General features: G+C 34.6%; 5 protein-coding genes and 1 pseudogene across 9 annotated transcripts; 5 read left to right on the top strand and 1 right to left on the bottom strand.

Moving 5' to 3' along the window:
- The first annotated feature begins 402 nt into the window (after nt 1-402).
- Nucleotides 403-1,552, top strand: LOC111807796 (gibberellin 20-oxidase-like protein). The gene is made up of 2 exons (XM_087129358.1): nt 403-810; nt 948-1,552. The coding sequence occupies exons 1-2, from the start codon at nt 455-457 to the stop codon at nt 1,537-1,539; spliced, it is 948 nt and encodes a 315-aa protein (XP_086985484.1). The 5' UTR covers nt 403-454; the 3' UTR covers nt 1,540-1,552.
- A 488-nt stretch (nt 1,553-2,040) lies between these two features.
- Nucleotides 2,041-3,156, top strand: LOC111807459 (gibberellin 20-oxidase-like protein; annotated as a pseudogene). The gene is made up of 2 exons (XR_015423242.1): nt 2,041-2,428; nt 2,571-3,156. The product of XR_015423242.1 is annotated as a gibberellin 20-oxidase-like protein (transcript).
- A 1,541-nt stretch (nt 3,157-4,697) lies between these two features.
- Nucleotides 4,698-5,921, top strand: LOC111807554 (gibberellin 20-oxidase-like protein). Its single transcript, XM_023693321.2, has 2 exons — nt 4,698-5,117; nt 5,260-5,921. The coding sequence occupies exons 1-2, from the start codon at nt 4,771-4,773 to the stop codon at nt 5,846-5,848; spliced, it is 936 nt and encodes a 311-aa protein (XP_023549089.2). The 5' UTR covers nt 4,698-4,770; the 3' UTR covers nt 5,849-5,921.
- Nucleotides 5,922-6,534: 613 nt separating this feature from the next.
- On the top strand, nt 6,535-7,865 carry LOC147790053 (gibberellin 20-oxidase-like protein). Its single transcript, XM_087129346.1, has 2 exons — nt 6,535-6,969; nt 7,115-7,865. The coding sequence occupies exons 1-2, from the start codon at nt 6,611-6,613 to the stop codon at nt 7,704-7,706; spliced, it is 951 nt and encodes a 316-aa protein (XP_086985472.1). The 5' UTR covers nt 6,535-6,610; the 3' UTR covers nt 7,707-7,865.
- A 1,420-nt stretch (nt 7,866-9,285) lies between these two features.
- LOC111807552 (gibberellin 20-oxidase-like protein) lies at nt 9,286-10,826 on the top strand. Its single transcript, XM_023693318.2, has 2 exons — nt 9,286-9,673; nt 10,137-10,826. The coding sequence occupies exons 1-2, from the start codon at nt 9,327-9,329 to the stop codon at nt 10,741-10,743; spliced, it is 954 nt and encodes a 317-aa protein (XP_023549086.2). The 5' UTR covers nt 9,286-9,326; the 3' UTR covers nt 10,744-10,826.
- Nucleotides 10,827-10,971: 145 nt separating this feature from the next.
- On the bottom strand, nt 10,972-15,855 carry LOC111807017 (smr (Small MutS Related) domain-containing protein). Of its 4 annotated transcripts, none has more exons than XM_087129284.1 (5): nt 15,414-15,855; nt 13,675-15,094; nt 12,663-13,072; nt 11,408-11,477; nt 10,972-11,309 (listed from the first exon to the last, which is right to left on the bottom strand). In XM_087129284.1, the coding sequence occupies exons 2-5, from the start codon at nt 14,913-14,915 to the stop codon at nt 11,249-11,251; spliced, it is 1,782 nt and encodes a 593-aa protein (XP_086985410.1). In that variant the 5' UTR covers nt 14,916-15,094; nt 15,414-15,855; the 3' UTR covers nt 10,972-11,248. The 4 variants fall into 4 exon arrangements, with proteins under 4 accessions (XP_086985410.1, XP_086985409.1, XP_023548349.2 ...); XM_087129283.1 differs by having other exon boundaries at nt 15,434-15,855; XM_023692581.2 differs by having other exon boundaries at nt 15,468-15,855.
- Between the last annotated feature and the right edge of the window lie 128 nt (nt 15,856-15,983).

Genomic DNA, 15,983 nt, shown 5'->3' with positions numbered 1-15,983 from the left:
AATTAATTGGTATTTATGATAAATAAATTAGCGGTAATTAATTGATAGATTAAAATATATACCTAATTCATTTTCAATAATAAAATATATTTAATAAGTGTTCATTAAAATTATTAATTATTTAATAATAAATAAATATATTTAATTGATTGGTTTTAATTTTCTAAAATAATTTGAATGAATTATTATAAATTATTTCATATATTGCATAGATTTAATTAGCATACATTAATGGCTTGAAATTAATTTTGAATTATTCATTATCTTATTTTTTTTTATTAATTACTTGGAATTACTTCTGACTTTTGTTTTAGGACTAGGACTGCTACTTCTCATAATCAACACATTCGAATTAAGGTACAAACAAACGAGAATATTTTACCACACAATAGTATGTAACAATCGAAAAGAACACTATTTAAGGAACAACAACTCAAAATCATAGGATTTGTTCATGTCACATAATATGTCTGAGGAAGTTCCCGTGATAGACATTGGTTGTCAAAGCTTGACTGAATCGACTGCATCTTCTCTACTTAGAGCGTGCAATGAATTGGGATTCTTCTTCATCAGAAACCATGGCGTTTCGAAGGAGTTTTACGAGAAACTCATCTCTGGTGCCGATGAGCTTTTTTCTTCTCCCGAGGAGACCAAGCAACAACTGACAATGGGAGTTTCCTCGTACACCCCGAGATTTGTGGTGTCGCCTTTCTTTGAGAGCTTCAGGGTTTCGGGACCTAACTTCTCAACCTCTGCTGCTGCGCAGGGTTTCACTCAATCCCTATTCGGCCACCATGCTACTCAATTCAGGTTGTCTTCTCCTTAAAAATGATTGCTTTCATCGCTGTTAAAATCTGCGCGATGGACTTTATTTTATACGATTGTTCTATCATTATCTTCTTTATTTAGACACTAATTTGTGTTTGTATGTTCGAGATTATTTGCAGTAATCTTCTAGACGAGTATGGAAGCAAAATGAAAGAAGTATCGAAAACAGTAGTGAAGCTATTACTAAACATCTTGGGGGATAATATTGAAAATAAATTCTATGATCCCGAGTTTAGCAACTGCAATGGCTACCTAAGAATAAACGGCTTCACTCCTCTAGACATGAATGCCGAAGAAGAAGTTGAAGTGTTCAAGAAGCACACCGACCTCAACTACGTGACGATAGTGTTCCCAAATGACATGAGGGGGCTACAAATGAGATCGAAAGGAGGCGACTGGATCGACGTAAGGTCGAGCGAGGACGATATTCTTGTAGTAAACATTGGAGATTATATGGAGGCTTGGAGCAACGGGAAGCTGAGATCTGCCATACATAGAGTTGTTTTAAGGAAAAATATTACGAAAAGATTCTCTATCGCTTTCTTATCGACACCTGAAGATGAATCTAGAGAAATACATGCACCGAGTGAAGTTGTTGGAGAAGGAAAATCAAGACTTTACCGCTCGTTTTCAATCCAACAGTATAAGCATTTTAGGGAAAATAATTACGAGAAAGTTGGAGCCACGATTAAGGATTTTGTTGGAATATGATGTCGTTGGATTATCTCTGTCCGACTCGACTACAACAAATAAACATTAAAAATACTAAATTATCGATATTTGAGTCGTAATAACTATCTTATGATGTACTCGAATATAAACTAAAATTGAATTAGGATGGTATCAGTATAAAATTAATATTTTTTATTAAAATTTTATAAAAAAAATTTAAATTTAAATAAAAAAAAAGGAATTATTTTATCCCATATTTAAATTCTAATTAATTGGTAATTATGTTAAATAAATTTGCACTAAATAATTGATAGATTGAAATTTATACCTAATTCTTTTTCAATAATAAAAAATATATTAAATAATGCAATAAAGTGTTTATTAAAGTAATTAAATAATAGATAAATATAATAGATTTTGTATTAATTATAATAAATTGTTTCATTTATTACTAAGAATTAGTTAACTTACATTAATGGCTTGAAATTAATTTTCAACTATTCATTAACTTATTTTCTATAAATTACTTGGAAAGGATCATATTCTTGATTGGTTCGTACCGTCGGTAAGTATAGCACAATATGTCGATAGAGGAAGTTCCCGTAATAGACATTAGCTCTCAGAGCTTGACTGAATCGACTACATCTTCTCTATTTAGAGCGTGTACTGAATTGGGGTTTTTCTTCGTAAAAAACCATGGCATTTCAAAGGAGTTTTACCAGAAACTCATCTCTGGCATCGACCTGCTTTTTTCTTCTCCCGAGGAGACCAAGCAAAAGCTGAAACACGGAGTTTCCTCGTACACCCCAAGATTTGTGATTTCGCCTTTCTTGGAGACCTTCAAGTTTTCAGGACCCAACTTTTCCGCCTCGGCTGCTGCACACGGTTTCACTCAATCCCAATTCGGTTACCTAGCTACTGAATTCAGGTCATCTTTCTTAAATTTATCTCTAGTAGAGCTACAACTTTTGAATGCTGTGTTCCGATATATTCGTGAAAGAATATAACAATCAACCATTTTCATCATCCTCTTTTTTATTTGGAGTTTGTATGTTCGAGTTTATGTGCAGCAATCTTCTAGACGAATATGGAAGCAAAATGGCAGAAGTATCGAAAAGACTACTGAAGCTATTACTAAACATCTTGGGGGATAATATTGAAAACAAATTCTATGATCCCGAGTTCAACAATTGTAATGGCTACCTAAGAATAAACGGCTACACTCCTCTTGGCATGAATGACGACGAAGAAGTTGAAGTGTTCAAGACGTGACAATAGTGTTCCCAAATGACATCAGTGGGCTACAAATGAGATCGAAAGGAGGTGACTGGATCGACGTAAGGCCAAGTGAGGACGGTGTTCTTGTGGTGAACATTGGAGATTTATTAGAGGCTTGGAGCAACGGGAGGCTGAGATCTGCCATACATAGAGTCGTTTTGAGGAAAAATAATATGAAAAGATTCTCTATCGTTTACACATCGACACCTGAAGATGAATCTCGAGAAATACACGCCTCGAGTGAGGTTGTTGGAGAAGGGAAATCAAGGCTTTATCGCCCATTTTCGACACAACAATATAAGCATTTTAGGGATAAAAATTATGAGAAAATTGGAGTAACAATTAAGGATTTCGTTGGAATATAATATTGTTCGATTATCTCTTTCGATCCGTCTGCAACAAATAAACATTAAAAATATTAAATTATCGGTATTTGGTTCGTAAATAACTATCTTATGATGTACTCGAATATACACTCGAATTGACTTGTGATGGCATCAGTATAAAGTTAATATCTTCGATTAATTAGTTTTCTTTACTTTTTCTAAATCGTAACGACCCGCTTTTTGAAAGATTCAATCCACCGGCCACTATGAACTGGTATGAACATTTTAGCTTCTGTCCATCTAGGTTTCTTCACTAAAGGTGGAGCTCGATGTCCTACGAACACGAGTGAAAAATCGTGCCTTATTGTCTAGAAACGACGTAGATTTTTTTGGTTCAAAACCGCTCCTTGCAACTCAAATTCAATCTCCTCGACCTCTAGCTTTTAGCCGTTGATCCCTATTTTTAGAAATTGTCTAATAGGTCCTTATCCTTCAATTTTGTATCTAATAGGTCCCTAACATAAATAATTTTGTCTGATAAGTCCCTAATCTAAATAAATTGTTTATTCGATCTTTATTATTTCATTTTTATATTTAATAAGTCTATAAAATTTTAATTAGTCCCGGACAAATTCAATATTTTTTTAAAAAAATTACATAAAATTGAAAGTTTCATAATTTAATTTATTAAACATTTTTTATGTTAAAATTTTTATTATATAAAAACGAATAATTTAGAGACTAATTTTATCTCATATTTAATTTAAATAAGTTCACATTCTAATTAATTGGTAATTATGCTAAATAAATTTGCACTAATTAATTGATAGATTGAAATGTATACGTAATTCATTTTCAATAATAAAATATATTAAATAATGCAATAAAGTGTTTATTAAAGTTATTAAATAATAGATAAATATAATAGTTTTTGTATAAATTATAATAAAATTTTTCATAAATTAATTTGAAATTAATTTTGCGTTAACCAATTTTGGAATTTTTTTATAATGGGTATAGGAAAAAGGTAGGTAACGTGACACTCGAGTAAAAGAGAGGTACATAAATGATCTGTGACTACATCTGAATGAGAGCGATCCTAAGGATAAAATGACTAAGAAATACTTAAAACAATTGAAAGTCGGTGCCGATACCGACAATGTGCAACTACTTTTCGATGGGTCAATTATAAGATCTCCATTCGAGCCTTATTGGCCAAATAAAGTAGAATAAATTGAAATCAAATGATGACCTATTCGAACTTGTATGAAGTCATGTAAATGTAATGGTAAAATTAGGTGGGGACGGAGACGGAGAATTAGGTGGAGACGGGGAAGAGGACAAGGAATAAAATTCATGTTTCGGGTCCCATTTATTTAACGAGAAGAAATCTCTTCACACTCACTTTTTCATTCCCGTTTAAATGGAGATTCTTAGCCCTATTTGAAACGGTCCCTCAAAATAAATTAACCAATAAAAGAAAGCATAAATGTCGTATTTAAACTTAACCCATCAAAGAGGTAAGACAAGAAAGTAGAATTAAGACATAACGGTGTATGTAACCACGGAAAAGAACATTATTTAAGGAACAACAACTCAATCAAATTGAACAATATCGTATTCTTGTTTGGTTCCAAAATCGTAGGGTTTGTAAGTATAGCACAATATGTCGATAGAGGAATTTCCCGTGATAGACATTAGCTCCCAGAGCTTGACTGAATCGACTGCATCTTCTCTATCCAAAGCGTGCACTGAATTGGGGTTTTTCTTCATAAAAAACCATGGCATTTCGAAGGAGTTTTACCAGAAACTCATTTCCGGCATTGATCAACTTTTTTCTTCTCCCGAGGAGACCAAGCAAAAGCTGAAACAAGGAGTTTCCTCATACACTCCAAGATTTGTGGTCTCGCCTTTTGTGGAGAGCTTCAAGCTTTCAGGACCCAAGTTTTCAGCCTCGGCTGCTGCACAGGGTTTCACTCAGTCCCAATTCGGCTACCAAGCTACTAAATTCAGGTCATCTTTCTTAAATTTATCTCCAGTAGAGCTACAACTTTTGAATGTTGTGTTTCGATATATTCGTGAAAGAATATAACAACCAACCATATTCATCATCTTCTTCTTTATTTTGAGTTTGTATGTTCGAGTTTATTTGCAGCAATCTTCTAGACGAATATGGAAGCAAAATGACAGAAGTATCGAAAAAAGTAGTGAAGCTGTTACTGACGATCTTGGGGGATAATATTGAAAATAAATATGATCCCGAGTTCAGCAACTGCAGTAGCTACCTAAGAATAAACGGCTACACTCCTCTAGGCATGAATGATGAAGAAGAAGTCGAAGTGTTCAAGAAGCACACCGACCTCAGCTACGTGACGATAGTGTTCCCAAATGACATGAGGGGGCTACAAATGAGATCGAAAGGAGGCGACTGGATCGACGTAAGGCCGAGCGAGGACGGTAATCTTGTAGTGAACATTGGAGATTATATGGAGGCTTGGAGCAACGGGAGGCTGAGATCTGCCTTACATAGAGTTGTTTTAAGGAAAAATATTACGAAGAGATTCTCTATCGCTTTCTTATCGACACCGGAAGATGAATCAAGAGAAATATATGCACCGAGTGAGGTCGTTGGAGAAGGGAAATCAAGACTTTACCGCTCGTTTTCAGTCCAACAATATAAGCATTTTAGGGAAAACAATTACGAGAAAGTTGGAGCCACGATTAAGGATTTTGTTGGAATATGATGTTGTTGGATTATCTCTGTTCGATTCGACTACAACAAATAAACATTAAAAATATCAAATTATCGATATATGGATCTTAAATAATTATCTTATAATGTACTGGAATATACACCGGAATTGACTTGTGATGATCTCAGTATAAAATTAATATTTTTTATTAATTAGTTTTTTTATTTATTATTAATTATAGAGACTAGATGTGCAATTTTATCCCATATTTAATTTAAATAAATTCACATTCTAATTAATCGGTAATTATGTTAAATAAATTTGCACTAACTAATTGATACCCAATTCTTTTTTAATTGATTTATTTTAATATTGAAATGAATTATTAAATATTTAATAAGAAATAAATAAATTTAATTGATTGATTTTAATTTTCTAAAATAATTTGAATGAATTATTATAAATTATTTCATATATTGCCTAGATTTAATTAACTTACTGGAAATTAATTTTGAATTATTCATTAGCTTATTTTTTAATTAATACTTGGAATTATTTTTTTTCCATTTATTTATTTATTATTATTATTATTTTGGGATATAATACATTTCAAGTTTTATCCTCACCTAACGTGGGACTACTCCTAATAATCTTTAATACCTTCAAATTAAGGTATGAATAAAAAAGTAGAATATTTTTACTACACAACAGTAAGACACCAATTTAAAAAAACATTATTTAAGGAACAACAGTCCCAACAAAATTGGAAAAAGAACACATTCGTGTTCGGTTCCAAAACAGTAGAGTTTGTTCATGTTGCAGAATATGTCGATAGAAGAAGTTCCAGTGATAGACCTTGGTTGTAAGAGCTTGACCGAATCGACTGCATCTTCTCTACTTAGAGCGTGCAATGAATTGGGATTCTTCTTCATCAGAAACCATGGCTTTTCAAAGGAGTTTTACGAGAAACTCATCTCGAGTGTTGATGAGCTTTTTTCTTCTCCCGAGGAGACCAAGCAAAAACTAACAATGGGAGTTTCCTCGTATACCCCGAGATTTGTGGTGTCACCTTTCTTTGAGAGCTTCAGGGTTTCGGGACCCAACTTCTCAACCTCTGTTGCTGCGTTGGGTCTCACTCAATCCATATTCGGCCACCAAGCTACTGAATTCAGGTTGTCTTCTCCTTAAAAATGTTTGCTTTCGTCACTATTAAAATCTGCGCGATTGTTAACTGGGCTTTATTTTATATGATTGTTCTACCATTATCTTCTTTATTTAGACACTAATTTGTGTTTGTATGTTCGAGTTTATTTGCAGCAATCTTCTAGACGAATATGGAAGCAAAATGACAGAAATATCGAAAAGAGTACTGAAGCTATTACTAAACATCTTGGGGGATAATATTGAAAACAAATTCTATGATCCCGAGTTCAGCAACTGTAATGGCTACCTAAGAATAAACAGCTACACTCCTCTTGGCATGAATGACGAGGAAGAAGTTGAAGTGTTTAAGAAGCACACGGACATCAGCTACGTGACAATAGTGTTCCCAAACGACATCAGGGGGCTACAAATGAGATCGAAAGGAGGCGACTGGATCGACGTAAAGCCAAGCGAGGACGGTATTCTTGTGGTGAACATTGGAGATTTATTGGAGGCTTGGAGCAACGGGAGGTTGAGATCTGCCATACATAGAGTCGTTTTGAGGAAAAATAATATGAAAAGATTCTCTATCGTTTACACATCGACACCTGAAGATGAATCTAGAGAAATACACGCCCCGAGTGAGGTTGTTGGAGAAGGGAAATCAAGACTTTATCGTCCATTTTCAACTCAACAATATAAACATTTTAGGGAAAACAATTACGAGAAAGTTGGAGCCATGATTAAGGATTTTGTTGGAATATGATGTCACTGGATCATCTCTTCGGATTCGACTACAACAAATAAACATTAAAATATTAAATTATCGATATTTGGGTTGTAAATAACTATTTTATGATGCACTGGAATATACACTAGAATCGACTTGTAATGGCATCAATATAAAATTAATATTTTTGATTAATTAGCTTTTTTTACTTAAAAAAAATTAAAATTTAGAACAATAACTGAAACTTAGAGAAGGTTTAAAAATGGTTTTAAAATTTGTTCTTGTGAAGTTGCTAATGAAAGATTCAGATCATACGCCAATAGATCGAGAGATCTCATAGGTTAACCCGCTATAATGATATATTTGTGTTACTTCACATCATTTTGTATCTGATATGGTCCATAAGCTAAATAATTTTATATATGATCGGTCCCTCATCTAAATAAATTGTTTAATCCATCTCTATTATTTTAATTTTTATCTAACCAGTCTATAAAATTTTAATTATTCCGTGACAAATTTAATATTTTTTTTTTAAAAAAATTACAAGTTCACTGGACATAAAAATTAAAAAAAAAAAATTCAAATTTACACCTACGGCCAAGTTAATTTTCGGAAACACAAATTTAAAAATTTAGAGATTTATTTAAAAAAAATTATATTGACATTTTTATCAGATAAAAACGAATAATTTTGACTAGATTTGCAATTTTATCCCATATTTAATTTAAATAAGTTCACATTCTAATTAATTGGTATTTATGTTATATAAATTTGCACTAACTAATTAATAGATTGAAATGTATACGTAATTCATTTTCAATAATAAAATATATTAAATAATGCAATAAGGGTTTATTAAAGTAATTAAATAAAAGATAAATATAATAGTTTTTGTATTAATTATAATAAATTGTTTCATTTATTACTAAGAATTACTCAACTTATATTTATGGCTTGAAATTAATTTTGAACTATTCATTAACCTATTTTTTTTTTATAAATTACTTGGAATTGTTTTTCTTTCTTTTTTTTTTTTTCCTTCTTTTTTTTATATAATTTATTTTCTTTCTTATACTTGTGTGTAAGAAAAAGGTATCTAGTGTGACACCCGAACAAAAGAGAGGTACATGAATGATCCGAGACCGCATGTAAACGAGAACGATCCTAAAGATAGGATGACTAAAAAAGATTTAAAAGAATTGAAAGTTACTGATTATACCAAGAAAGTGCAATCATAAAATCTAATGACTCGAAAATGTGATCAATTCAACCCCGTGAAATTATACTTATATTTTATAATAAAAGAAAATTGAGATGTCCACGGGGCGGGGACGAGGACGAGGATGAGGAATACAATCCTCGTCCCCAACCCCATTTATTTAACGAGAAGAAATCTTTTCCTACTCACTTCTTCATTTCCCGCTTAAATGGAGATTTTTTCGAGAGGGTCACCCGAAACAAATTGATGTCCACAGAATAAAACATAAATGTCATATTTAAACTTACACATTAGAGAGGTAAGACAAGAAAGTAGAATTAAGACATAGACGTGTATGTAACAATTGAAAAGAGCAGTATTTAAGGAACAACATCGGAAAAAGATTATATTCTTGTTTGGTTTCAAAATCATAGGATTTGTACGTATGGCACAATATGTCGATAGAGGAAATTCCAGTGATAGACATTAGCTCTCAGAGATTGACCGAATCCGCTGCATCTTCTCTACTTAGAGCGTGCAACGAATTTGGATTCTTCTTCATTAGAAATCATGGCCTTTCGAAGGAGCTCTACCAAAAACTCATATCCGGCGCCGACCAACTTTTTTCTTCACCAGAGGAGACCAAGCAAAAACTGACAATGGGAGTTTCCTCTTACACCCCGAGATTTGTGGTGTCGCCTTTCTTCGAAAGCTTCAAGGTTTCGGGACCCAACTTCTCTGCCTCGGCTGCTGCGCAGGGTTTCACTCAATCCCTATTCGGCCACCAAGCCACTGAATTCAGGTCATCTTTCTTTCTTCCTTTCTTCTTCTTCTAAGAATGTTAGCTATTGAAATTTGAATGTCTTCTCACATAGTTAACGATTTTAAGAGAAATAATTCAAAGAAGTTTATACATCATGAGTGCTATACCGTTGGATCTATGATTTAATTTAAATTTTTGAGGTTTTAGATAAACTATTAAATTTTTTTTTGTACTTTTAAGGAGTTTTTTTCATAGAGATTAATCCCTAAAACCCTGACATGCTTAATTTTGAATAATTTAAAGATAGGTTAAGTTATAAAATAACTTCTTGAAATTTTTAGAATTGAGTACTAGAGTTAAGTCACTGAAGATTCAACGTGTTCACTAAAATTCTAAATTTTCGATTTTGTGTTCAATATATTAATGTGTGAAAGAATATAAAAATCAATCATTTTTCGTCTTCTTCTTTATTTGGAGTTTGTATGTTCGAGTTTATTTGCAGCAATCTTCTAGACGAATATGGAAGCAAAATGAAAGAAGTATCGAAAAGAGTAGTGAAGTTATTACTAAACATCCTGGGGGATAATATTGAAAACAAATTCTATGATTCCGAGTTCAGCAACTGCAATGCCTACCTAAGAATAAACGGCTTCACTCCTCGAGGCATAAATGAAGAAGAAGAAGAAGAAGAAGAAGAACTCGAAGTGTTCAAGAAGCACACTGACCTCAGCTATGTGACAATAGTGTTCCAAAATGACATTAGAGGGCTACAAATGAGATTGAAAGGAGGAGATTGGATGGACGTAAGGCCGAGTGAGGACGATAACCTTGTGGTGAACATTGGGGATTTTATGGAGGCTTGGAGCAATGGGAGGCTAAGATCTGCCGTACATAGAGTTGTGTTAAGGAAAAATAATATGAAGAGATTCTCTATGGCTTTCTTTTTGACACCCGAAGATAATGATAAAGAAATATACGCACCGAGTGAAGTTGTTGGAGAAGGGAAATCAAGACTTTATCGCCCATTTTCACCCCAACAATATAGGCTTTTTAAGGAACAGAATTATGAGAAAGGGAAATACCTGATCAAGGATATTATTGGAACATAATATATCCAAGTGCAACAAATAAACATTAAATATTAAATCATCGACGTTTAAGATGGTAATACCTATTTGATGATCGATCATTTGGCTCGTAATGACATCTATATGATAAATTACTTCAATACTTCAAGCTCGTACTCTAAAGTTTATATTACCACATCAGTTTATTTGCACAAACATTGATGAAGTCATTAGCAAATCAGCTATTATATTTTCAATAGATTAGAGAAGTAGACTCAACTAGTGCAATCGCCATAATGAATCATAATAGAATACAATCCCAGGATTCCAGAGTTCTTCTAACCTCTTCTTCCTAGGTGCCATCTTTTCCAGGAAAGACAACAAAATAACAATGCAGTAATGTGGTTAACAATCAATCCTACAGAGCTCCTTCTAAATAACGAACGTTTTCAGTCATTTTACACGTTTCACTTACCCAACCTCCAACGACTCTAATCTACGTTCTGACTGAATAACTTTGAAGCTATTACTAATAAGGGGTACTCATTTACCTACGAAACTTTGGGCGAACGCTGATCGTTCCAGGCCTCAACTGTTCAAAACGGTACCTGCAAATTATCAAGTGTGGTTGAAGTAGAATGAATCTATAAACATTTTTACCCTTCTTTTGGGTTCAAGTCAAAATGGAAAGAAACGATAGACTCACCCATTTTCACTAAGAAAACTTGTCACGGCCTTTGGTAGAGCAGCCTCCCCCCTGCTATGTTTACCTATTCCTTTGGGAACGAACAAAACATCATGAGTACAATCGTCAATGTTTGAATCAGTAGTGCACGTGAGAATTCGTTATTTTACGAAAAAAATATGCTAGCGTCACCGACATTTAAATCTTTCCCTTCAGTCAAATCAGCCTATGATGAAACTCATTGTTATATCTAATATATATAGCCTCCCGGCCTCAGCTAAACAGATTTCTATTTTGTCCTTCATTACAAAATTGGACCCACAGTCACGAAACGTGTATCCACCCGGCCATCCCCAGCTAATTAATTGCTCATTACTTCCCCAAGAACCTTCCTCCAAGTACACGCATGGGTAAGATGCACTAGGGGTTATGAAACTCTTGATATTTGATCTAACGACCTTGCTGAAGAACAAGATCTTTAGATCTAAATTATCTAAAAACTCCAAAAATGATAAAGAATAACCTAGGGGAAAGTTTTAGAATGACTTACCTTGATGATCAAGATCAAGAGTAAAGAAAACTCGTTTCTGAACTCGTGATTCGAATCACTTCACAAGATACTTTGATTAAGGTTACTTGAATGACTCTTGCATGCAATAAATGCAAAGAAACAAGCTCATGGTCCTCTTTGTACTTTCCCTTCCGAGATTCCCCTCAAGGTTTTAAGGAGAGGTTTCCACACCCTTACGAGGAATGCTTTGTTCCCCTCTCCAACCAATGTGGGATCTCACAATCCACCCCTCTTGGGAGCCCAACATCCTCGCTGGCATACAGTCTGGTGTCTGACTCTGATATCATTTGTAACAGCCCAAGCCCACCGCTAGCAGGTATTGTCCTCTTTAGGCTTTCCCTTCAAGGTTTTAAAACGTGTCCACTAGGGAGAGGTTTTACACCCTCTCTTGGAAATTTCTGGACTCCTAAACTTTTCCTCACAATTCATACAGCCTATCAATAGTGGAGTATCAATCCAAGAACAAATCTTGATGAACTGAATAATGTAGAAAATGCCAATCTATCTCTGGAATTGATAAAGGCTAAAGCCAACACAAGCGTAGTCAACCTCTAAAGTTATCAGTTACATTGTCATACAATGATTCCATTCTCAAGAAAAATAAATGTGAAAAGAATGAACAAAAACGTCAAAACAAAAAATATAGACAACCAAACTTTAAGAAAACACAAATGTTGAGTTAAACAGCAACAGGTACAAATTTACCTGTTATGACTTCCAATGATGTCGGCCTATGCCTAGGTAATGGTGATTGTAATTCTTTGTCCAACTTTACGCCCATACAACTAAGATACTCAAGGGATGAAACACGATGGAAACCCTTCCTTTCAGCTTTCTTTGGCGACAACGACCGATTGGAGGCATTCCGAGTTTCGATTTTCAGCAAGTGATCTTGCAAGGCTTGAACAGCCTCTGCTGCATGAAGCCCATGTAAGTCCAACTTCCAGAGCCCATTTTCACTATTCCTTGTTTGTAAAATTTCATTGGCTGCCTTAGCATTTAACATTTTTGCAGCTAGCCATTGTTCTTGAGCCCTTGATGAATGATACTTGGCTGAAGCATGATCCTTCCGAAGATAGGCATTAGTGGCTGCCCTTGAATGTTGAGATGCAGACCTATTGATTAAAGAAAATTACAAATAACATCGGATCATGTTAAGCAAGACATCAACTCCTATAGCATTGAGTACTTGAACCTTCTCCCAAGAACCATATATTTTACACTGCAACATAAAACCAAAGCCACAATACTAGAGAGCCTAGGTCAAGAATAATTGTCCAACAATTATTTTTTAACATTTCTTTTGAGTATGATAAAAGTGTCAATTTGAGTTGAAAAAAAAAATTACCATGGACTTGGATTCAATAACTCCCTCTTAACACGTCGACTTTCTACTAATCCCCAAAGCTTGAGCTATCAACATAAATTAGCTTATTCATACAAACAGACTGTTGTCTACTCATAACTCAAGGTACAACCTATAGAAGAGATCCCCCATACATATAAATTCTTTAAAACGTTCTTCTCACACACGGTAAAAATATATAATAAATACAAAGAGCCCGAGAAACCTAGTGGTGCATCACAACGATAAAAGCAGGAAAAAAAAAGAAGTTTTTGTTATAGAAATTTTTTAAAAAATATTTATTAAGGGAAACAAAATTAAATTGAAGTAGAAAAACAACCCGATAATAAAGTAGACAGAAGACTTATTTACCTCATCATTGCTATAGCATCTTTCCGATGGCTCAGGTAAATATCATCTTCTTCCCACTCGGGCTCAATAGGAGCAGACTTTGAGCAATAAAGAGCTATATTTGGATTTCCAACATTGTGAAAGAACTTTCTTTCATGATAATTATTTTCAAACAATTTATCATTAATATTTTGATGCATGTCCTGCACATCCTCTAGTGTGGAACTAGGGATGGGATTATTAACAGTTCTTCCTAATGATATAGTTACATCATTCTTCCCATTGCACGATAGTCCATCAGCAGAATGCAGTCCTAAGGTGCTCATCTCGTTACAGATCTCAACATTGTCACTAGAAACCATTTTGTTTAAATAAGTAGATGCCTCATTGAAGTTATTATCTACAGCTTCCATTATATCCACAATCAAGCTAAAATCAGCCCAAGTATGAAGCTCCTTAAGCTTCCAAAAGGCTAAAACGTCAGTGGTTTCTTCAACCACCTTCCTTCCAATTTGAATGCTAGAATCACCAAGTATTTTCTTTGCACTGTAATTTTCTGGCGAAGTTAGAGAATCAGCAGAAGGAAGAGGTGAAGATGAGGAGGATCTCCCTGGACGGCCAGTAACTCCGTGCAAGTTTTCACGGGGTGGCAAAGAGGAAAGGGCACTTGGCATCGGTGGGAATGGTTTCGGATCAATTCTATCTTGAAGGCCTCTATTTTGTTGCTTAAGGTTATATTCTTCCCAGCCAGGAGATTTACCCCTCACCAATGATACATCATTAGAGGAATGCAGTCCTAAGGTGCTCATCTCATTATTGATCTCAAAATTGTCACTAGAAACCATTGTTTTTAATAACTTAGACGCCTCGTTGAAGTTATTATTTACAGCTTCCATTATATCCACAATCAAGCTGATATCAGCCCAAGAATGAAGCTCTTTAAGCTTCCAGAAGGCTAAAACATCAGTGGATTCTTCAACCAACTTCTTGCCACTTCGAATGCTAGAATTACCAGGTATGATCTTTTTTGCACCAAAATTTTCTGGTGACATTAAAGAATCAGCAGAAGGAAGGGGTGTCGATGAGAAAGATCTCCCTGAACGACCATTAACTCTGTGTACGTTTTCACGGGGTGGCAGAAAGGAAAGAGCGGTAGACATTGGTGGGAATGGGTCCGGGTCAATTTCATCTTGAAGGCCACTATTCTGTTGCTTAAGGTTAACCGCTGCCCAGCCAGGCGATTTACCCCTCCCCCACGACATCTTCCAATGCAAGGAACTGAAAATAAAGCATACGGAGTTGAGCACCAGTAAATTAAAATTTCACACTCCGGGTCTAACTCAAACCCCTCCTACTATGAATATGTCTTGTAGTTCCGACAATCCAATAAAACTGCAACTCGAAGAGGTAGCACAACTGGAAGAAACAGAGCTGTTCATACCTGGAATATAGCAAATTTCAACAGACCCGTTCTAGCACGACCGGAATCAAACATTAATATAAAGCCACTATCGATGGCCAAATCATCAGTAGACTTCGAAAAAGAGACACAAACCAAAGCAAGATTACGACGAAAATAGCTTATTTCAGTAAAGATAAAAAGGTCTAACATTCTGACACGCTAAATCCAAGAATCCCCAACAAAAAAGGAGGAAAAACGAAGTCAACGATCAGAAGAAAAATACTTCAATCGTATCAGGAAATCAACATAGATTAAACAAGTAACCGAACCAAAAGGAAGCAACAGAAGAAACAAATACCAGAAAATCCATAAGAATACCTTCCAGCTTCAACGAGAAAATTAGGGTTCAAACCTGAAGGAGCAGGAGACACAAGAAGTTGAAAAGATTCGACTCCCAAATCCGCTAACCGAGTCTTCTCACTATCTCAAATCCCCAACTCCGCCGTTTGTGCCCCTTCGTAATCGATTTTGGAAACGGAAATTCAATTCGGAGATAGGAAGTCGAGAGATTTGGGTGGAAAATTTGCTGCATAGATCGAATTCCAGAGCGGAAAAGGAAACAAAGAAATCGGGAAATCTTCAAAGGGCACAGTTCAACTTCAACCCTACCCCACATACTCTGATCTTTGACTTCGATTAAGAATTCCTTCAAAGGGATGAAGTAAAAAATTGAATGAAGGAGATTGAATGCTTTTCTCTCAATTTCTTTATTTCATCTACGACAGGATTCTCTCTAGATTTGCGAGCGCTTTTTCCCCCCTTTTTTTTTTATTTTTAATTAAAGTTTTTTTTTTCTAAATACAAAATAATAAATTACAATATAGCCCTTCACTTTTAGTAAATATATCAAAAACTACATTTGGGTTAG

Source organism: Cucurbita pepo, chromosome 12 (genome assembly GCF_057944985.1).
Source record: "Cucurbita pepo subsp. pepo isolate OVF chromosome 12, ASM5794498v1, whole genome shotgun sequence".
Classification (NCBI taxonomy): domain Eukaryota; kingdom Viridiplantae; phylum Streptophyta; class Magnoliopsida; order Cucurbitales; family Cucurbitaceae; genus Cucurbita; species Cucurbita pepo.
This window is presented reverse-complemented; position numbering and strand designations above follow the sequence as displayed.

Bases quoted from the DNA above. Each gene is read 5' to 3' on its own strand.
- LOC111807796 (XM_087129358.1), top strand. From the start codon at position 455: ATGTCACATAATATGTCTGAGGAAGTTCCCGTGATAGACATTGGTTGT. The intron at 811-947 runs GTTGTCTTCTCC...GATTATTTGCAG, and splicing joins CACCATGCTACTCAATTCAG to TAATCTTCTAGACGAGTATG.
- LOC111807554 (XM_023693321.2), top strand. From the start codon at position 4,771: ATGTCGATAGAGGAATTTCCCGTGATAGACATTAGCTCCCAGAGCTTG. The intron at 5,118-5,259 runs GTCATCTTTCTT...GTTTATTTGCAG, and splicing joins TACCAAGCTACTAAATTCAG to CAATCTTCTAGACGAATATG.
- LOC147790053 (XM_087129346.1), top strand. From the start codon at position 6,611: ATGTTGCAGAATATGTCGATAGAAGAAGTTCCAGTGATAGACCTTGGT. The intron at 6,970-7,114 runs GTTGTCTTCTCC...GTTTATTTGCAG, and splicing joins CACCAAGCTACTGAATTCAG to CAATCTTCTAGACGAATATG.
- LOC111807552 (XM_023693318.2), top strand. From the start codon at position 9,327: ATGTCGATAGAGGAAATTCCAGTGATAGACATTAGCTCTCAGAGATTG. The intron at 9,674-10,136 runs GTCATCTTTCTT...GTTTATTTGCAG, and splicing joins CACCAAGCCACTGAATTCAG to CAATCTTCTAGACGAATATG.
- LOC111807017 (XM_087129284.1), bottom strand. From the start codon at position 14,915: ATGTCGTGGGGGAGGGGTAAATCGCCTGGCTGGGCAGCGGTTAACCTT. The intron at 13,073-13,674 runs GTAAATAAGTCT...TTTAATCAATAG, and splicing joins GATGCTATAGCAATGATGAG to GTCTGCATCTCAACATTCAA. The intron at 11,478-12,662 runs GTAAATTTGTAC...TCGTTCCCAAAG, and splicing joins ATCATTGGAAGTCATAACAG to GAATAGGTAAACATAGCAGG.